Genomic DNA, 17,430 nt, shown 5'->3' with positions numbered 1-17,430 from the left:
AAGGAGTAACTAGGTAGGTGGAAGCCAGGGTTGAGACATTTATGCTTGTAGGCTGGCTACTGGTGTCAAAACTCTTGAGCTCTTATAGCATAGCAGTAAGGCACCCAAAATTACAAGACAGGTGGTGACAGAACCCTTACTGATCCGTGTGATCCCCAAAATGTCACAATAACCACACAGGAGCAGCAAAGGCAGGCAACCTTCCAGCCTAGATGACAACCAAGACTTCATCACGGTGAGATGGAAGTAGCTAGCCTACATAACCCCTTTATATTCTACACTTTGATTTACAAAGCAAAGAAGTCCTTAGATTAACAACTGAACTGTATTAACAGGTTTCAGAGTAGCAGCCGTGTTAGTCTGTATCCGCAAAAAGAAGAACAGGAGTACTTGTGGCACCTTAGAGACTAACAAATTTATTAGAGCATAAGCTTTCGTGGACTACAGCCCACTTCTTCGGATGCATATAGAATGGAACATATATTGAGGAGATATATATACACACATACAGAGAGCATAAACAGGTGGGAGTTGTCTTACCAACTCTGAGAGGCCAATTAATTAAGAGAAAAAAAACTTTTGAAGTGATAATCAAGATAGCCCAGTACAGACAGTTGGCCTCTCAGAGTTGGTAAGACAACTCCCACCTGTTTATGCTCTCTGTATGTGTGTATATATATATCTCCTCAATATATGTTCCATTCTATATGCATCCGAAGAAGTGGGCTGTAGTCCACGAAAGCTTATGCTCTAATAAATTTGTTAGTCTCTAAGGTGCCACAAGTACTCCTGTTCTTCTTTGAACTGTATTAGATTAACAACTGAACTATATGAGGAAGATCTAGAAGGATGAACTGATTAAAAATATATCAATCGTACAATCCTTATAACTGTATAAATTTACAGTAACTGGTAATCTACAGTGTATTTCCTTGACTCTGTATTTCCTTGACTCTGCTATATTCCTTTATCTTGTAAATGTGACTCCCCTCATTTACTCATCATAATGATCCATTAAAAAGCACTATTAACAGTTCTGTTTATCTTTAATAAAAATTAATAAATAAAAATATTTTCCTTAAGTTTATGTAATATGTACTTCTAATTATATTGGCTCCAGGTGTCCTAATTAGCCTGCCTGCCTTAACTGGTTCTAGCAGGTTCCTGATTACTCTAGTGCAGCCCCTGCTCTGTTCACTCAGGGAACAGAAAACTACTCATCCAGTGACCAGTATATTTGCCCTCTACCAGACTCTTGTACCCCATTGGTCTGGGTCTGTCACAGTATGCAGGTTATGGTTATGAATCAACTCATGTACATTTGTATATATATATATGTAGAAAATAGTAATAACTGCGGTGCAACTACAGCATCAGCTCAGATTTGTAGTGGACTAGTAAAATTTTGTCTAAACTGTTCTGTAGGCTAACATTAAAATAATTGTATTAATAGGAAGAGAAAAAATTAAAGTTGACCTTGTAATCTTTGCCAAATGTAAATGTACAAAACTAGTGGGGTAAGAAATGTTATTTTTTCAAACTGAAAAGAGGATATTATAAACAACAGAAAGTATATAAAAAAATTATAAAAAGAGTACTTGATAATGTCTCTTTGAAACAGATGATCCTCATACATAAATCTCTCTTTGGATTGACAGAGTGTCTTTAAATGGTTTACAAAAAGTCAAACATGCTATGGCATCCAAATCATGAAGCCAGTTTAGAGAATACAAAACCCCTGGATTTTCTGCATTACTTATCAGCTCAATAAAGGACTCTCAAAGATTTTTAAGACTACTATGAAAGATAGCCATTCTGGAATCTATATAATGCAGTTGTTTAGCACTTGTGGAAAAACATTTCTGTTACTTGTCAAACCTAATTCTTGACAAGCTCCCACTTAACAGCTGGCCAAATTTGATAACAGAAATTAATCTGTATATAAAAACTCACATAGTTCTATGTTTTACCGCTGGTTGATTATAACTAGGATCAAAGTAGAAAACATCAAGTATAAAAGATATTAAGAATTCAAAGCAGAAAGTAGTATGAATCTCAAACATGGGAATATTATTGGGAAATGCAACTAAAAATAAGGATGAAATTGTTAGATTTAAAATTTACAATTGCTGAATAGACAAACATCAGGATACTGTGGCCCTGATCCTGTAAACACGTACGCAAAGGTGTCATTTTATGTACCTGTGTAGTTCCAAGCACTGAATTCAATGGAACTGTACACAAACAAGTATTTGCAGTGGACTGCGGCCTATGGAGAAGCCATTATATTACTTAACAGATACATTATTAAATTTATAGCTAGAACAACAACAACAAAAAATCACCTTGTCCATTTTCTGGAGGTTTGTTTTTCTTCCAAAATTCGATCTCACGCTGAAGTTCCTCTAGTTAACATCAAACAAAAACAAAGTGATGTTTCAGATCAACAATACAGAAATATCACTAGAAATGCTGCTTCCAATAAAACAAAAAAGGTAGCAAAACTAATCAAACTTACGTTCTCGAAGTCCAGGCACCAGCTTAAATATAATTTCCTCTAATGTGTTATCCAACCTTTCAAGGAAGAAAAAAAAAATTCTTTTAAAGAAAGAAGATTCCTATGCAGGATTTTAAACACCCCTTATAAGTCATTAAAAACAAATTTAAAAAAGCCTCCTAAACCAGTAACTCAGTAATTATATAACAATACTCCTGGTAAGTAATACTTCATTCACAATCCAATAGATTTCAAAATGAAAAAAAAAAAAAAAGAAAAACATGAGAAAAATATATTCTCACACATCTCCTCTCACCCATCCCTCGCACTGATTTGTTACAGATTCAGGCATAACTTCAGGTGTCAGTATTTAAAAAAATACAGAGAAAAAGTGGGAGAAGAAAGAGGAGAAAAACAATCTCACTATATAGAACATTCATAGCATTTTTCAGTTTCTGTCACATGCAAATTATTGTGTATCATTGTGAAGTGGTTCACTTAATATTTGAAAAGGACAATTAAAAAAATGGCAAAATGTAACCAACCCTTCTCCCCACCCCATTCTAAGATGGCGGCCACTGTAGCCAACTTTAAATAATAAATTCATTGACCGTAATGTTTCTCTGTGGTAAATTTCTGGTTATGACTGTTTTTTATTTCTGGACTAAAGAACATTGTTATAAACTATTATGATCATCAGCATTTTTAAGATGTCTATCACCACAGTATCAAGGTACCATCAAAAAAAGCAATGACATACCATCTCTTAAAAATAATTAAAAACAGGTAGCCATACAGAAAAATAACCACCAGGTTAATATAGAGTGCTAGCACACACAAACATTATGTTTCATAAGGTTATAGTTAGTGTCACAAACTAACAAAAGGAAGGCTACTTACAGATAAAGGTAGCAAATATATTTATCTCGATTTGTGTAAACTGATGAGGGTAACTATCTAGTACTGAAGCTGTTAGCTTAAAGACAGAATATGCTTCTGCTATCACTTCTACCAGCCTGGATAGGAACTCACTTTCTATGACACTGCTTTTTTATATATTAACAAAACATACAGTTTTCTATAGTAATATGACATCCAAATAATCTTCAGATTAAAAAAGAATGTATGTACTTTAGGTATGAACAATACAGACTATTGATAAAATAATTTAACAGCTCCATCTAAAATATAACTATGCATTATAGAATAGTAAAACCACAGGGTTAAATTCAACAGTGATATAAAGGGAGGTGCAGATTGGAGTAAGTGGTAGAATAGCATAATTTACATGGATATTGCATTAACTGGGTGTGGGAAATGAATGTAATTTACACACCAAAGGACAGAAGGACAAGAATGAAAAAAAAAGGAAAGTAAAAAATAAAGCAAAGATGATTCCACTCTACTTTATTGTCAAGCTGTGTAAGGGGTGTAAGAAAGTGGTTGGGTGGGGCAGGCTTGCTTTTATACCCTTGTGTAGGTTTCTTTTCCTGATCACCCCACTTTCTGCATCCTCAGTCTGGACACTCATTAGGCTAAATCCTTGGTCCCTGTTCTGGCTGCTTTGCTGGGGACTCACCCCTGGACGACTCCTGCTGAGAATCCCACAGGTGACACAAAGCTAAAGTAGTTGGCTCAATGCAACTTGTTTCACTTCTTCACACAGAGGGCGTGATGGAGGTGGGACATGCTAGGAGTGGGTTTGCACACAGGGCTCTGCCAGATCCCCCAGGACGCTGATTGGTTGCTGCCAGCATAAATTAGAGGCTGCTCTAAATTATGCTGGGAATCCTTCTGGCCATCAGCCAGTGCAGGATCAAGGAAGCATAAAGGTGGCTTTGAGCCATCTCCCAGCTTTCCCCAAGCTGCAAGGAGCGTGAATTTGGCACAGCTGAGAACTGAGGCTACTGGGTGCCAAATTGATAGCAGCTGTGCTACTTTTCCATTTACACTGGTTTTGTGATCCAGTTACACCCGACAGGAGTTGCACCTATTTAATCCAGGTCTAAATTTGGTCAATAGACAGTTGTCCTAATAGGTTTTTAAGTCTTTAGTTCAGCTACAGTCTCTCATAAAAAACCCACCATATACTGTATTTATGGTTAGACACTGTGTACATGGGCATTTAGAGACTTAAAAATGCAGGGTTTTGATATTAATTCTCTCTTAATTTTCTGATCACTAAAATTATATGACCCATTTTTTCAATACAGCTGCCAAGAACAGATATAATCTTTTCCAGAAAATAACATGCATCTATGTTTTTATTGCTAAAGCTAAGAATGTTCTTTTACCTCTCTTAATCTCACCCACTCTCCTGTCCACTTAGTCTATCCTCTTCTTTCTACCTCTTCACCTCTCCTTTTGGTCTCCTCTCCCTCTCTGTTTCCTCTTCTCTCCTGTTTTCTCTTCCTTCCTCTCCTCACTGTTTCATCTCCTCTCACCAACAGTAAAGTACGCTGTTCAGAACCTGGACAACAAACAGGACTCTAAGGCATACAAATAAGGTACAATATAATAATACTAGGGAAACAAAACAATTCTAGAGTCACTCAGAGGTCATATCACAAATGCAGTGCTTGCTGTTGGATTATGTGAGATGTCTGTAGCAAACGCTACTTGCCCTCACAATAATTAATAATGTAGAAGAGAAAATGCACTCATACACACACCTCCTTTAATTTTCAGCATCAAAATTCAATGAAAAGAGCATGTTATTTTCTGGAAATTATGGTAAATCTCTGTGTTAAAAATACAGAAGCACTAATTAACATTTTCTAAACAAAAAACCCTTAAAATTCCCATCCCTGACCCCTTATCATGCATATTAGATGTTATTAACTTGCAAAACGACAATGTAGCAAACAAAGCTGTTTGAAGCTGTGTGTGTGCGCATCATCTGAAACTCCTAACTGCAGTTTGTTTATTTAGACTCATAGACTTTAAGGTCATAAGGGACCATCGTGATCATCTAGTCTGACCTCCTGCACATTAACGACCACAGAACCCCATCCACCCACTCCTGTAACAGAGCCATAACCTGTGGCTGAGTTAATGAAGTCCTCAAATCATGATTTAAAAGCAGTGATACTTAGACTTATGCTCGCAAGTGGATCTGTAAAGCATCTCCTGAGGCTCTTTGTGGCACACGATATTAAAACTCTGTGTGATTTAATTATTAACCAATCAGGATTCTTTTACTATGTTATTAACCAACTGTAGTTGATAAAATAATAATACTTGGTCAGTCATTTTGCTCTGTGTGTATGAAAATAAATTTAAATAATTTTTTTTTAAAACATCAATTAACATTACTGTGACTCTTTTGGGTATTGCTGATCGCTAATTTGACTCGTGAAGAATGGAGGTCTGAGTATTACTGATGTAAAGACTTCAAGTTACAAAGAATCCACTATTTACTCTAGTTTAAACCAGCAAGTGACCCATGCCCCATGCTGCTGAGGAAGGCGAAGAAACCCCAGGGTCTCTGCCAATCTGACATGGAGGGAAAATTTCTTCCTGACCCCAAACATGGTGATCAGTTAGACTCCAAGCATGACGGCGAGACCCACCAGCCAGACATCTGGGAACGAATTTCATTGTAGTAACTCAGAGCCCTCCCCATCTAGTGTCCCATCTCCAGCAGTTGGAGAGATTTGCCAGTAGCAGTCACAGATGGGCCACATGCCAGTGTAGGCAATCTCATCATACCATGTATTATGGTATTCACATCCTACATGCTACTACAATAATCTTTGTACAAAATATGCATTGTAAGGTATCATTTGAAAACTAATAACTCACTGGTCAATAATATCATGATTATTTATATATAAAGTTATAAATAGCTAAATTAGATCTGAAATGTATTTACCAGACAAGTCTGGGTAAACCAGCTTCTCAAAGACAAAGGACAAGATGACACCTCTAACCAGATATCATAAAAGTTGATGGGTAATCACCTATAAAGTGGCCACTTTTTGGCAAGGAAGAGGGGCAAGTACAAACAGATCTATATCTTAGCAAACAATAGCCTGAAACCTCTTTCACCACAAGGCTCCAACCTAACAGCAGCAATGAATTTTATCTAGGGATAACCCTCTGGAAAATGCATTTCAAAAGAGGGACTGGACTACAAAGTGAGGGGCAAAAACACCCCAAGATATCTCTCCCTATCCATCTCTCTCTCTTTCACCTAAAAAGACAAAAGGAACAGATCCTGGCCTGAGAATCTGGTCAGCGATGTTACTGGGAACATGTGGTAAGGGACTTCACCTTGAACCAAGTCTGGTTTGTTAAGTTTTAGTACAAGAAAGCATTTATGCTTTATCTTTAAGCATCTGTATCTTCTTTTGTAACCCTTTTTGACTTGTACTCACTTAAAACCTCTCTCTTTGTCGTTAAAAAAATCTTCTTTTATTCTTTAATCAAAACTAATCCAGTATTGTGGTTAAACTGGGCTGTGTGATAATTCCATTTAAAGTAGCAAACTGTTGGATACTGATCCTCTTAAAAGGGCAATGGACTAAAATATCGGAACTCTCCAGAAGAGGGCTGGACAGTGCTGAACGCATGTTTTGGGGGGAAATTCAGGACTTTGAGAATGCTGCGGCCACCCTGGAAGTGGACACCAGAATGTGACTGATGTGTAGCTAGCAGGCTCTTTGAGAGTAGCCCAGGCGGGAGCTACAGGAGCAAAGCATTGTGAGACATCCCAGGGTGCAGGGCAAGGTTGACAAAGACCCTCACTGGTCTGGATGGCACCCTGGAATGTCATACCATTCCCTCCATAAACTTATCAACCTCAGTCTTGAAAACAGTTAGGTTTTTTTGTCCCCACTGCTCCCCTTGGAAGACTATTCCAGATCAGTCCTCTGATGCTTAGAAACCTTCATCTAATTTCGAACCTAAACTTGTTGATGGCCAGTTTATAACCTTTTGTTCTTGTGCCAACATTGGCCATTAACTTAAAAAACTCCTCCTCCGCACCCTCCCTGCTGTTTATCCCTGTGATGTATTTATAAAGAGCAATCATATCTCCTTCCAGCCTTCGTCTGGTTAGGTTAAACAAGCCAAGCTCCTTAAGTCTCCTCTCATAAGGTAGGTTCTCCATTCTTCTGATCATCCTAGTAGCCCTTCTCTGACCCTGTTCCAGTTTGAGTTCATCTTTCATAGACATGAGAGACCAGAATTGCATGTGGTATTCCAAATCAGGTCTCACCAGTGTCTTGTACAACGGTAATAACACTTCCCTATCTTGACTGAAAATACCTCGTCTGAGACATCCTATGATTGCATTAGCCTTTGTCATGGCTGCATTACATTGGTGGCTTATAGTCATCCTGTGATGGATCAATACACCCAGGTCTCTCTCCTCCTTTGTCGCTTCCAAATGATATGTTCCCAGCTGATAGCAAAAATTCTTTTTGTTAGTCCCTAAGTGCATGACTTTTCATTTTACACTATTAAATTTCATTTAACTTCTATTACTCCACTACTATTACTACGTCATCCACTTCTTCTTGTCTGTTATTCCTCTGTATTGCCGATAGTTTCCAACTTTGTGTCATCTGCAAATTTATTTGCACACTCTCACTTTCTGTGCCAAAGTCATTAATGAAAATGTTAAATAAGACTGGTCCCAAGACTGATCCCTGAAAAACTCAACCTCTCTCCAGTCTGACAGTTCAACTATCAGTATAACCCGCTGTAGTCTCCCCTTTATGCAGTTCCTTACCCACCTTTCAATTCTTGTATTAAGTCCCATCTTCTCCATATTAACCATGTGGAACTGTATGAAATCCTGGTAGATTAGAGCTACTGCATTTCCTTTGTCTAAAAAAATCAGTATTCTTCTCAAAGAAAAAGATCAGGCTGGTCTGGCACAATCTACCTTTGTAAACCATGTTGTATTTTATCCTAATTACTGTTTACCTCTATGCCTTTAACTACTTTCAAAATTTGTTCCAATTGAAGTTAAACTAAAAGGCTTATAGCATCCTGGATCATTTTTTCCCTCTCTCTTAAAAATAGGTACTATATTAACAAATCTCCAGTCATAGGATGTAATCCCCAAATTTACAGAGTCATTAAAAATCCCTGCTATTGCACTTGCAATTTCACGTGCCTGGTCCTTTAATATTCTTGGCTGGAGATTTATCTGGGCTCCCTGATTGGGTCCCATTAAGCTGGTTGAGTTTGACTTCTACCTCGGATGTGGTAATTTTTACTTCCATATCCTCATTTCCATTAGCTGCCCTGCCACTACCTCTAATCTCATTACCCTTATTAAAAACTGAGGCAAAGTATTGGTTTAGGTGTTGGGCCAGGCCTAGACTATCTTTAATCTGCACCCCATCTTCAGTGTTTAGCAGTCCCACTTTTTTCCTTGTTTTGTTTTTTTTTTTTAAATTTATATGGCTAAAGAACCTTTTACTATTGGTTTTAATTCCCTTTACAAGGTCCAACTCTGCTTGGCTTTTGGCAGTTCTCACTTTTCCCCTACACTTTCTGATCTCCAGGAGGTAGCTTTCCTTGTTGATCCATCCTATCTTCCATTCATTGTAGGCTTTCTGCTTTCTCTTAATAACCTGCTTAAGATGATTGTTCATCCAGTTTGGTCTGCAACCCTTCCCTACAAATTTTTTTTCCTTGCTTCGGGTACAGGCTTTGGATAGTTCCTGCAACTCTGAGTTAACATAATTCCAAGCCTCCTCTACATTCAGATCATTGAGTTCTTCAGTCCAGTCCTCTTCCTCAACTACTTCTCTTAAATTTTTTTAAGTTTGCCTTTTGAAATCAAAGACCCTAGCTGTAGACCTATTTTCATTTATCCATCCATTTAGCTTAAATTAAATTAGATCATAATCACTCGATCGAGGTTGGCCTCTACAACCAGTTCTTCTATGAGGTTCTTGCTACCAATACTAAATCAAAAGTGGCATCACCTCTTGTTGGTTCGGTGACTATTTGGTGAAGAAATCTATTAGGTATCACATCCAGGAATATCTGAGCCATACAATTATTAGTAGCACTCATTCTCCAAACTATATCTGGGAAATTAAAGTCTCCCCTAATCAGACAATTCCCAGTAGTATTTATTTCATTAAAAATATTAAAGAGGTTTCCATCTATATTCAAATCGGATCCTGGGGGTCTGTAGCATATCCCAAGCACAATCCCAGTGTAGCCTCTGTTACCTTTCTTCCACAAAATGATTTTGACCCAAACAGATTCCGCTTTATCCATTCTTCCACTGTACAATAAAATACCTTTTTCAAATTTCACAGAAAAAGAAACTAAGGTACACAACCTTATTCTCTGACTAAGACATGCCAAGTTTCAGCCAAAATCTTATTTATAACATACGCCTCCAATAGAGGGCATGCTTGTTCACTACCTTTTTCCCATGAGGGTGAAAAGTTAAGGAAGAGGAGAGAGGTGATCTTATAGTTGGGGAATGGATAAAGGCCATTTCTACACATATGTATCTTCTTGTAGTAAATATATGAGAATTCCAGATTCTCTCTTTACAGACAGCATGTCTAATTAAAAAAAAAGGTCAAATTAGATCTGTCACCAAAACATTTTGTTATGAGACTAGTATACTGCCTTTTGAACTTTAGTCCTGGACTACTGTGCCACATCATGAAGAAAGCCCTGCTATGGCATTTTTCATATTCTAGGCACTTTTACAAATCACTTACTAATTATTTCTCAACTTCCTGCCAGACCAGAAATGAGACTCCACCATCTGAAATGGGTTGTCCCAACAGGACAGGGAAGCTAAGAGAGCAACACTCAGAGAGCTCGAGGGAGAACAAGAATCCTAGGATACTGAAGCACTCATGCTCTGATAGTTACCCCAATGAGCCTGCCAGCCTGGCCCAAGTGCACTGAGGCCCTTTTATAGCCTCAGCTCTGAATGTTCAGTGCAGCTAATGGGCACTGCTTAGCATAAGGTTCCCAAAGCTTAGTGGTGCTGGGGTAAGGGCATATCAAACAAGTGGGAATATACACAGGCAACCTAGAACCAACTCCATATCCTAAAGTAGCTCCAACTGACTCCTACTAATACTACTACAGCACACCCCCCCCCCCAACAAAACATCTCCTAATTCCCCAGAAGGGCAAACAAACCCCCAGAAAACCTCCTCCATCCTTTTCATTTACAGAACGGAACTCCCCACCTGGTGCCTTTTATTTTGTCTTCTAACTTTGGTGCCAAAGACGTCAATACTGCTTATACAGCCAGATATCCAGCACACTGGGTAAGTTTTGAAAATAGCACTGAATGCTGGTTTCATGGTCTACAATTATTGTTTTCTTTCAATAAGGAAACAAACCAAACAGAGCCATTTTGACATTTGCTCTCTAAGGAGCATAAATATTACACAAATCAATGCATGTCTAAAGTAATAAATCAAAAAATGGCAGAAAAACTAATGTTAGGTTCTGACTACAAACTATAGGGAATAATAAAAATTAGAAAGTACTTGTCACTTTCAGGTGTGCCCTTCAGAGTAGTCCCACCATCCTAAGGTTTTCAAAACTGCAAGGAAATTTTCATTCACACCAAATGAATTCCAAAATGAAACCTGAACAACTACATTAGATAATTCCAAAGTCAATCTTTCCTGTCATTTAACATAATAGTTCCTGTAAAAGTTGAAGCAAGTATTTTAATAGATTAATTATAGCCACCTTTCCCTGTGTTATAAACATCCAGCTAAGGGTAGCATAAAATCCCTCCTCATCCTGTGAAAGGTTAATCCCTCCTTTACCTGTAAAGGGTTAAAAAGCTCAGATAACCTGGTTGGCACCTGACCAAAAGGACCAATAAGGGGAGAAGATGCTTTCAAATTTGTGGGGGAAAGTTTTTGTTTTGTATCCTTTGTTCTCTCCGGGTCAGCAAGGAACCAGGGCAGGGAAAATACATCTTCCTAAGCCGTATCTGAACTAAGCATCTAATATTACAGAAATAGTAAGTAATAGCAAGGAAATGCGTTAGATTATTTATTGTTTTAGCTTGTGAATTTTCCCTGTGCTAAAAGGGAGGTTTAGCCCCGTTTTTGTAACTTTAAAGTTTTGCCTAGAGGGGAAATCCTCTGTGATTTGAATCTTATTGTTACCCTGTAAAGTTATTTTTCATCCTGATTTTACAGAGGTGATTCTTTTTTAAATAAACTTCTTTTAAGAACCTGATTGTTTTTCAGTGTCCTAAAGACCCAGGGGGGGTTGATCTGTGCTCACTTTGTAACCAATTGGTAAGGATATTATTCTCAAGCCTCCCCAGGAAAGGGGGTGTAGGGGTGTAGGATATTTTGGGGGATGTAGGGCTCCAAGTGGCCCTTCCTGAATGTTTGTTTAAATCTCTTGGTGGTGGCAGCGATATCAAGGGCAAGGAAGGAATTTGTGCCTTGGGGAACTTTTTAACCTAAGCTGGTAGAAATAAGCTTAGGTCTTTCATGCGGGTCCCCACATCTGTACCCTAGAGTTTAGATTGGGGATCAAACCCTGACACCCTGCAGCAAAAAAACAAAAAAAAACCAAAAAAAAAACGTACAGAAGAGCATAAAATATCAAATGTAAATACTAGCTTTAGACTTGCCCCTGACATTTTTATTTTTAAAAGACAGGATGAATTACATGAGCAAAGCAATTCTCCACTACTAATTGTGTGTCACAGGCAAACTGAAAACTCATTCAGGTTCACTGGTGTCCATAGAGCAGGATATCAAAAGAGTGTGATCCTACCTTCTTGGTACACCCAAAGCCCCCAATGATTTTTGGTGCATACGTAATTTTGGTTAGACAGGGAATGCAGGACAGGGCCCAAAGTGATTTTAACAATGTAACATCCCTCAGAAAGTGAATCCCCATTTTCAAGATTGACATAGAATTTCACAGTTAACTTTGCAATTTAGACAGGCCCTGAACACTAGTAACTGAAAGATATATTTAAAAAAAATTAACACTTATGGCAATTACTCGCAAGTTAGTTTATAATGATATAGTACCTATATTTCAAAAATCTAACTGGTTCAAACATGTAACAACATAGTTTATTCATATATCACTGAGAAGTTTCAAGTGTAATAAACTACAGTGTAATTCATTTTTAGTTAAAACTTCATAAAGTGTTTAATGCCATTGCACATAAAATATTATTCCATTCTCAAGTAATGATAAAGATAGGCTCTCTGAAAACACATCATGTAAAATATATATAGCAAGCCATATAGTCAACATCAGAAGACTCAGTTTAATATTTCTGCTCACCTGCTCTTCTGATTACTTTGAGTTTAACATATTTTTAAAACTGTTTTTTATAAATTGTAACTAGCAAACTATTTGTTTTATGAAGGTTCTTGTCAAATAAACCCCTTTTAGGGTAACAGGGTTTAAGAAAACTTCCCACAGAATATTGCTGTTTCTGCAGTTCTAGCCTGTGGTCTTATTTTTTTCTCACCTTCACATTTCCTGCCTAGAGCACAAAATTATTTACATATTTCAGAAACGTATTTTTCAGATAAAGTGAAATTCTCACATCAACATAGAAATATTTCTACTATATTTTTGTTTTCAGCATATAAGCAGCATTGTTTGTGCTACACACCATCTTCTGAGAGGACAAACCCAGTGCATCAGAGTCACTAAGGCACTATGGTGAGGGGAAGCAATATGAATACCTATAAACATTTACAGAATATATAAAGAGAAAGAGATCCTTTCATGCCTACCCTCCCCAAAAGCTTAGAACAACAGTTTTTGACATACTCATTAACCAAACTGGTCAGATGCAGCTGAATATCACCCTGTCTTTTTTATATATAATTTAAACATGTCATTCTCCCATGAACTGCTCTACATACAAACACCTAACCATAAACCCACAGACAGCTTGTAGCTGTCACAAGGGAGTAAACAAATAAACAACTCTGATGAAATTAAGACCTGACTATTTGCTCTTATATTGACACCATATGGATCTTTTCTTCACTTTTAATCATAAGCTCTACTGGTAGAATATCGGTTACAAAATAAGAAAAACTCAGACTACATTACTGGCGTAAAAGGTTGGGGGCTGTTTTTTTTACCCTTACAGAAAGCAAGAGATAGTTGCTGGGCACAAAGAGATTGTAGGTATGCTCAATCATGCTTCCTCAAAAATTACCATTAACATTAAACTACCTTTTTAAGCATATGAGTCAGACACTTATTACAGCTTTTCCCAGGTGATATTAGATCAATTATAGTAAGTTTCACCATGCAAACTGTACCTCAGGGAATAGTTAATTTCTTATCTGTTAATTTGGTTTCTTCAGTTGCCTCTGAAAGCCCAGACAATGGGTAAATGTCCTCTTTTCAGCAGAGAGAAAAAATACCAAACCAAACCCACCAACCTAGCTCCTGGGATATCACTCCCTCTATACAGCAGTCTGGCTGTCTGCCCAATTTACTTTAGATAGAAGTTACCTGAACAATATAAACCCTACCAATGTAAAGGAACTACATGGAAAATTATTCAAAGAAAAATTCAAACCCTAACTCAAACAAAACCACAAAAATTGTGGGTTATATACTGTGTGTACAGAGGAATATGGAACAACAAAATTACTTATCCCTAATACATCTTTACTCTAGTCAGCAAGAAACTGCAGAGTAGGTGCCTATAAAAAACCCAGAAAGTAAAAGACTAGTGTGCACAACTGGGCACATTTGCAGACCTTGGAGGAGGTGAAAAGCTGTCAGGACATTGCATCCCCAAATCTGCTAACCCTTTGGTAAGAAGGACTGACCCAAGAGGGAAGGCAACTTTCAGATGCTTCTTTAACAATTTAAGATTTGAGTGTCTCTTGTAGGTCAAAACTACCAAAGTGATTTTTCCCTACCAAGTTTGTAGCCTTAAGGCTTGTCAAACTAGGGCATCCACAACAAAGATGGAAGTCCTGATACTATAACAGATGAAATTTCAGTGTTAATAAATGCACAGTAATGCACATTGGAAAACATAATCCCAATTATACATATAAAATGATGGGGTTTAAATTAGCTGTTACCACTCAAGAAAGAGATCTTGGAATCATTGTGGATAGTTCTCTGAAAACATCTACTCAGTATGCAGCGGCAGTTAAAAAAGCGAATAGAGTGTTGGGAATCATCAGGAAAGCGATAGATAAGACAGAAAATATCATATTGCCTCTATATAAATCCCTGGTATGCTCAAATCTTGACTTCAGCGTGCAGATCTGATTGTCCCATCTCAGAAAAGATACTGGAATTGGAAAAGGTACAGAAAAGTGCAACAAAAATTATTAGGGGTATGGAACAACTTCCATATGAGGAGAGATTAATAAGACTGAGACTTTTCAGCTTGGAAAAGAGACGACTAAGGGGGGATATGCTAGAGGTCTATAAAATCATGACTGGTATGGCGAAAGTAAATAAGTGTTATTTACTCCTCATAACCCAAGGACTAGGGGTCACCAAATGAAATTAACAGGTAGCAGGTTTAAAACAAACAAAAGGGAGTATTTCTTCACACAACGCACCTGTGGAACTCTTTGCCAGAAGATGTTGTGAATACCACGACTGTAATAGGGTTCTAAAAAAAACTAGATGAATTCATGGAGGACAGGTCCATCAATGGCTATTAGCCAGGATGGAGAGGGATGCAAAATGATGCTCTGAAATTTCCGTAGCCTCTGTCTGCCAGAAGCTGTGAACAGGTGACAGGAGGTAATCACTTGATGAATACCTGTTCTGTTCATTCCCTCTGAAGCACCTGGCATTGGACACTGTCAGAAGACAGGATGCTGGGCTAGACGGACCATTGGTCTGACCCAGTATAGCCGTTCTTATGTTATTATGCCATTGCAGAGAAAAATCTCAAAAGTCTCTATCTAGAAGAAAAAGTGCTCATCAGTCTGCCTTGGAAACCAGTATTGTAGACAGCCGTGACAGGTTGCTGGGGCACTATCTGGTCCTCAGTTAACAAGGGATTAACCTCAGTTAACCTCAACTTCACCCTCCTCTTGGCACCTGTACTCTGGGAAGAACCATAAAATAACTGCTTGAGGGACACAGAAGGAAGAATGCCTATGGAAAGACAGGGTTCCATACCCAAGGTCACAGAACTGAGTTGAACTCTAGGTTGTCATCTGTTAATTTTTTTTTTTTTTTTTTTGCCTGTGTCAACTCAGTTTTGGGGATAGTTAAAAAAAACAACAAGTATTTTCTGTGAATTTTCAAACAAATTACAATATTTTCACTTTGTTCAAAAATTTTCACTGAAATATTTCAGTGAAATTAAAATTGTCTTGATTTGAATCATCATTTTGCTTCAGTTATCAGAGGGATTACTGTTGTTCCCATTGCCATCTCTCCCACTGGAAAAGAGGGGAAAGACATATCAAATTTTTTTTCGATTCAAAACAATTTTCATTTTGATTCATTTCACCGAAAATTTTTAAGGAAACAAAAAATTCCATTTCCTTCAAAAAGCCATTTTGCATCCAAACATTTTTCGATGAAAATTTTTCAGAGGCTCGATTGATTTTATTTCTGAATATGTTTATATATAAGGGCTGTCGATTAATCACAGTTAACTCACGCGATTAACTTAAAAAATTAACTGCGATTAAAAAAATTAATCACGATTAATTGCACTGTTAAACAATAGAATACCAATTTAAATTTATTAAATATTTTTGGATGTTTCTACATTTTCAAATATATTGATTTCTATTATAACACAAAATACAAAGTGTACAGTACTCACTTTATATTAGTTTTTATTACAAATATTTGCACTGTTAACAAAAGAAATAGTATTTTTCAATTCACCTCATACAAGTACTGTAGTGAAATCTCTATTGTGAAAGTGTAACTTACAAATGTAGATTTTTTTTTTGTTACATAACTGCACTCAAAGAGAATCTGGAATTCTCATATATTTACTACAAGAAGATACATATGTGTAGAAATGGCCTTTAGCCATTCCCCAACTATAAGATCACCTCTCTCCTCTTCCTTAACTTTTCACCCTCATGGGAAAAATTAGTGAACCCAACTGTAAGATACCCTCTCTCCTCTTTGGCTGAAACTTGGCATGTCTTAGTCAGAGAATAAGGTTGTGTACCTTAGTTTCTTTTTCTGTGAAATTTGAAAAAGGTATTTTATTGTACAGTGGAAAAATGGATAAAGCGGAATCTGTTTGGGTCAAAATCATTTTGTGGAAGAAAGGTAACAGAGGCTACACTGGGATTGTGCTTGGGATATGCTACAGACCTCCAGGATCTGATTTGAATATAGATGGAGATCCTACTGCCTGCTTCTTATTTACAACGTCACCTGAAAGTGAGAACAGGCATTCGCATGGCACTTTTGTAGCCGTTGCAAGGTATTTACGTGCCAGATATGCTAAACATTCGTATGCCTCTTCATGCTTCAGCCACCATTCCGGAGGACATGCTTCCATGCTGGTGATGTGCGTTAATTAAATTTGTGACTGAACTCCTTGGGGGAGAACTGTATGTCTCCTGTTCTGTTTTACCTGCATTTGTCATATATTTCATGTTTCAGCAGTCTTGGATGATGACCCAGCACATGTTTGATTTACGAACACTGTCATTGCAGATTTGACAAAATGCAAAGAAGGTACCAATGTGAGATTTCTAAAAATAGCTACCGCACTCGACCCAAGGTTTAAGAATCTGAAGTGCCTTCCAAAATCTGAGAGGGACGAGGTGTGGCGCACGCTTTCAGAAGTCTTAAAAGAGCAACAGTTTGATGCGGAAACTACAGAACCTTCAACCACCAAAAAAGCAAATCCATCTTTCTGCTGGTGGCATCTGACTCAGGTGATGAAAATGAACATGCATCGGTCTCCACTGCTTTGGATCATTGTCGAGCAGAACCTGTCGAGCAGA

General features: G+C 37.6%; 1 protein-coding gene across 4 annotated transcripts in view; it reads right to left on the bottom strand.

Annotated features, from left to right (window-relative positions):
• Positions 1-17,430, bottom strand: part of PCGF5 (polycomb group ring finger 5) — a 97,665-nt gene that overhangs the window by 21,026 nt on the left and 59,209 nt on the right. For all 4 annotated transcript variants that reach the window (XM_034776367.1, XM_034776366.1, XM_034776370.1 and 1 more), the window contains exons 5-6: positions 2,519-2,574; positions 2,346-2,405 (exon numbers count right to left, since the gene is read on the bottom strand). In XM_034776367.1, the coding sequence (XP_034632258.1) occupies positions 2,346-2,405; positions 2,519-2,574 (116 nt within the window). The remainder of the gene's footprint in view (positions 1-2,345; positions 2,406-2,518; positions 2,575-17,430) is intronic.

Source organism: Trachemys scripta, chromosome 7 (genome assembly GCF_013100865.1).
Source record: "Trachemys scripta elegans isolate TJP31775 chromosome 7, CAS_Tse_1.0, whole genome shotgun sequence".
In the NCBI taxonomy this organism is placed as follows: domain Eukaryota; kingdom Metazoa; phylum Chordata; order Testudines; family Emydidae; genus Trachemys; species Trachemys scripta.
The sequence above is the reverse complement of the archived record's forward strand: the minus strand, read 5'-3'. Positions and strand labels throughout refer to the sequence as shown.